A 5,132-nucleotide genomic window follows, 5' to 3' on the forward strand; every position below is an offset into this window, starting at 1 on the left:
AATGAGGTCTGGTGTGTCTGAGGTTTGCCCAGTGGTCCTGGTGGATCCTGAGTGGTGTCAAGAGAGTCCAAAGCTAAGAAAACTATGGGCAGAATTAATTTCACTTTGATCTCAGCTTCCAATGACATGCATATTCTCCTCAACCTAGAGAAATCAGGAAGTGGAAATGCATTTTACCTATCCCGGAATGCATTTAAGAAGCGTACTATTAGAAGGGATCCATTTGAGTGAGGAGGTTAATGTCTTCCACTATGTCTTGGAGCATTTGCCAACAAGCAGGTCTCTTGCAGGTGGTGGCTAATGCAGGAGCAGAATGGGAGTTTGGGGAACCTAGAGCCTGCAAGGAAGGTATAAAAGTTTTTTGGAATTCCAGATTAACTTACTCTCAGATTCCAGTAGAGCATTAGGACTATATGTATGGATGTAATCCTTTCTTTTCCAGGATTTCCAGGATTTCATCAGGCCAGATTTCCATGGAAGTTTCACTTTACCCCAATTTTGGAAATTTCTGATTTCATATGAAATAGCATGTTTAGGACACATGATGCACATTTTAAACATTTCTCTAGGAGAAATTAGGGTCATTTCAAATGCAAGTGCTCTCCCTGACCCCCCCAACACACACATTTCTAAGTGCCTAGATCAGCATTTTGGTTTATTGAAAGAGTGAAAAAGAGGAAGACTGAGTTCTGCTTATTGTGAGCTACATTTGGGTGAGTACATGGCTGTAGTGTGATTGGCTTATTTTGATGTTTGTTTATTGTGAATTGAAGCAGAGTCTGTTCCTCTTCAAGCTGATTTAACATACTTAAGAGTGGGGCTCGACTAAGTCACCCAGCCAGTTTAGAGATCTGAGATGAACAGTACTTGACCAGAGTGACAAAAGCTCACATAGAGACGTTTATGGATTTAAATGGTAACAGAGAATATTTTATTTAAGTGGACAATATAAGAAAGAATGAATCAGAAAATAATTGTTGGGGCACCTGGGTGGCTCAGTCGTTAAGCATCTGCCTTCAGCTCAGGTCATGATTCCACGGTCCTGGGATCGAACCCCTCGTCAGGCTCCTGGGCTCTGCAGGTAACCTTCTTCTCCCTCCCCCACTCCCTCTGCTTGTGTTCCCTCTCAGGCTGTCTCTCTCTGTGTCAAAGAAATAAATAAAATCTTAAAAAAAAAAAAGAATTGCCAGAGCCAAGGCATGCAATTTCTCTTTCTATCATCAGACTAGTATCTCCTAAATGTATCGACTGAAAGAGTCAAAAGATACTCTCCCTTAGATGGACCACTTAACACAGGAGGAAGGGAAAACTCTCCTCTCTTACTGATTAGTCTCAAGCTCTGTGGGAAAATGGCCTGATGTGTGTCTCCAACAATATAATTAACGTCTGTCTGCTATTGTAGTGCTCTCTCACTTTAGAGGGCAGCACCTGGAACCAAAGGAAGTTTTCCTACAGGTGATGTTGTGACTTCAAATATGGATGACACTTCCTAAGGATATCATTGGAGAATATTTTTTTGTGGGATGACCTACTCATGACAATAAGTTTTTTTTTTTAATTTTTTTTATTTTTTACTTATTTATTTGACAGAGAGAGAGAGATCACAAGTAGACAGAGAGGCAGGCAGAGAGAGAGAGAGAGGGAAGCAGGCTCCCTGCTGAGCAGAGAGCCCGATGCGGGACTCGATCCCAGGACCCTGAGATCATAACCCGAGCCAGAGGCAGCGGCTTAACCCACTGAGCCACCCAGGCGCCCCGACAATAAGTTTTTTTTAAGGCTACAATTTTACTTTTACAATATTTACCCTGTGAATTCATGATATGAATGGTACCTTATAACTAATAATCAGATATATTACTAAAAGAAGGATTTTTTTTTCGGCTTGTCAATAGACTATAGAAGAATGACTAACACTGTTAAAATTACATTATTCTTTATGAAAACTTATAGCCACATGTACAGTTATTTTTTTTAAATTTAACTTAAATACATTCATAGATAAAAATTTACTTTTACTTAAGTGCAGCAATTAGACGTAAAATATAATGCTTAGAATAGTAGAAAAATCCAGTCACCGTGATTACAATATTTTATTTTATTTTTATTTTTTCCATTCTGAAAAAAAGTTTTTTGATTAAAGTATAGTTGACATACAATGTTACATTAGTTTCAGGTATACAATCTATACCTGAACAACTCTAGATTCAACAGCTCTATATGTTATGCTATGCTCCCCACAAGTATAGCAATGTCTGTTACCATACAACACTATTACAATACCATTGATTGTATTTTCTATGCTATACCTTTCATCCCGTGACTTCTTCATTCCATAACTGGAAGCCTGTACCTGCCCTCCACCATTTGCCTACACTGTTTTATGTGTTTAATAAAATAAAGTTCTTCATTCTTTAGTCATGAAACTCTACAACATAGCTCATAGAATTGAAGAAATGGAAAGTCAGTGATGGAACATGCAAGAAACCAGACAGAAGTTCAGGAATTCACCCTGGAGGGCTTTCCTAATGTCCAGCACCTTGGGAAGGTTCTCTTCATGGTGCATCTGTTGGCATACCTGACCTCCATCATGGGAAACATACTCATAATCACCATCACCTGGGTTGACCATCATCTCCAGACACCCATGTACTTCTTCCTTAGCAGTTTCTCCTTTTTTGAATGCTGTTTTATAACCACTGTTATTCCAAAATTCCTGGCCATCTTTCTGTCAGGGAGGCAATCAATTTCCTTTGCTGCCTGCTTCATACAAGCCTTTGTCTTTCTTTTCCTGGGAACAACTGTTTTCTTCCTTATGGCTGTATTATCCCTAGACTGGTACTTGGCCATTTGCAAACCTCTGTATTACCCAACCATCATGAACCCAAGGATGTGTTTCCTTCTAGTCATGGCCTGTTTAGCTTTGGGCTTTGTCCTCATGGTGGTTCCAGTTATAATGCTTTCCCAGTCATCCTTCTGTGGCCCCCATGTCATCCCCCACTTCTTCTGTGATTTTGGGCCCCTGATTCACCTCTCTTGTTCTGATACCAGATCTACTGAATTGTTGGCCTTTGTCCTTGCTTTGGTTATCCTTTTGACATCTCTTATCATAACCATCATTGCATACAGCAACATAGTAGTGACAATCATGCGACTACCATCAGCCAAGGAGCAGCAGAAAGCTTTCTCTACTTGTTCCTCTCACCTCATTGTCCTCTTTCTGATGTATGGCAGCTGTGTGTTTATATATGTGAAACCAAAGCAAACGAACAGGCTGGACTCCAACAGGGAGGCTGCCCTTGTGAACACGGTGGTGACCCCATTACTCAACCCTGTCATCTATACTCTGAGGAACAAGCAGGTCCACCAGGCTCTGAGGAATGCTCTGTCCAGGGTTAGATTGCAAAAATAGAACCACAGACTGTCAGAGGAGAATGCCCTTTCTCCATCTAATTCAATCTCCCTCATATTTTTGGAATCTCCTATATAGACTTGCAAATGTGTTTTTAGAGGTTCTGCTTATTTATTCTTAGAATAGGGGCCAATTTATCTTGTAATCCAACATACTCCTCTACTTGAAAGCTCTAACTTTCTTTTTTATATTGCGATGAAATTATCTTCCCAGATCTGTTCACTAGTTTCAGCTCAATAGGAATTAACAAATTTTAATGAGCAGCTTCATATACATGATTCTGTTTGATGCATGTGGAATCTCAAAGTTGGAAAGGTGTGTTTTCAAGTGTCTACTTGTGGTAAGTGCATGGAGATGAAAAATGAATTCACAAGAATTAAGATTATCAAACTGGTTCAAGGTTAGATGCAACATGGTCTCACTATATTGATTTTTGAAGGACATATATGTATATGTAACTGTCATGATATTAAAACATTACTCGAAATGACTCACTGCAATTGTTTTCAATGGTGCATAGTTTTTTTTTTACAGTTTTATTTATTTATTTGGCAGACAGAGATCACAAGTAGCAGAGAGGCAGGCAGAGAGAGATGAAGAAGCAGGCTCCCTGCTGAGCAGAGAGCCCAATGCAGGGCTCTATCCCAGGACCCAGGGATCATGCTCTGAGTCGAAGGCAGAGGCTTTAACCCACTGAGCCACTGAGGTGCCCTGGTGCATAGTTTTTATATAAATAGAATACAAATCTTTATAATTCTAGTTCCCACCATAATGAAGACACATAAGTATCTCTGGTTGAAATTAAAAGTTCCCATTGGTTTTACTGGTTTGCCTTGTTGATTTTAGTACTAAAGACCTTATGATGAGTACCACAGGAAAGGAAGCATTATCAGTTCTAGGACAAGAAATTGAGTAGTTAAGACTGTCTCTCTACTATAGGAAATTTAAAGGAACTGGGATGAATCTATTCGTAGGTAGAAAGGAGTCTAATGGTGACTGTAGAGTCTTTCCAAATGAATCTATAAACAAATATCTTTATTTGTGGAATGAGAAGTTTGATGTGATAATCTCTGGGTGTCCATTGTTAGTACTAGTGTGAAATAACTCTATTGCTGCTGAACATGACATGGAGACACACTGTAATAGAAACACAATTTGAGCCTAGAAGAGAGAAAGTAATGAGATGTTTTTGTTCGTTTGTTTTAGTCCTTTTTAAAATTTTTTTTTCCTTTTTTAAATTTTGAGTGTGTTCACACATGACATATTTTAAAACTTAAATTCAAGTTAGTTAACACATAGTGTATTATTAGTTTCAGGAGTAGACTTTAGTGATTCATCAGTTCACTATAACACCCAGTGCTCATTACATCAAGTGCCCTCCTTAATGCCCATCATCCAATTACCCCATCCCCCACCCACTACCCCTCCTGCAACCTTCAGTTTTTTCCGTGTAGTAAGAGTCTCTTATGGTTTGCCTCTCTCTCTTTCATGTGTTAGTTGGTCATGTATATGTCTTCCTTGGAAAATTGTTTATCCAGGTCATGAATATTAAACTCAGATAATTTGAATTTTTTGGATGTTTAAGGTTTTTTTAAAAAAATATTTAATTTATTTATTTGACAGACAGAGATCACAAGTAGGCAGAGAAGCAGGCAGACAGAGAGGGAGAGAGAGGAGGAAGCAGGCTCCCTGCCGAGCAGAGAGCCTGATGTGGGACTTGTCC

The 5,132-nt window shown here is 39.2% G+C and overlaps 1 protein-coding gene across 1 annotated transcript; it reads left to right on the forward strand.

The window, feature by feature from the left end:
• The first annotated feature begins 2,467 nt into the window (after nucleotides 1-2,467).
• Nucleotides 2,468-3,409, forward strand: LOC123936412 (olfactory receptor 6C4-like). The gene has a single exon (XM_045996976.1). It carries the CDS (start codon nucleotides 2,468-2,470, stop codon nucleotides 3,407-3,409), a length of 942 nt encoding a protein of 313 aa, XP_045852932.1.
• Nucleotides 3,410-5,132: the final 1,723 nt, after the last annotated feature.

Source organism: Meles meles, unplaced genomic scaffold (assembly GCF_922984935.1).
Source record: "Meles meles unplaced genomic scaffold, mMelMel3.1 paternal haplotype, whole genome shotgun sequence".
Lineage (NCBI taxonomy): Eukaryota > Metazoa > Chordata > Mammalia > Carnivora > Mustelidae > Meles > Meles meles.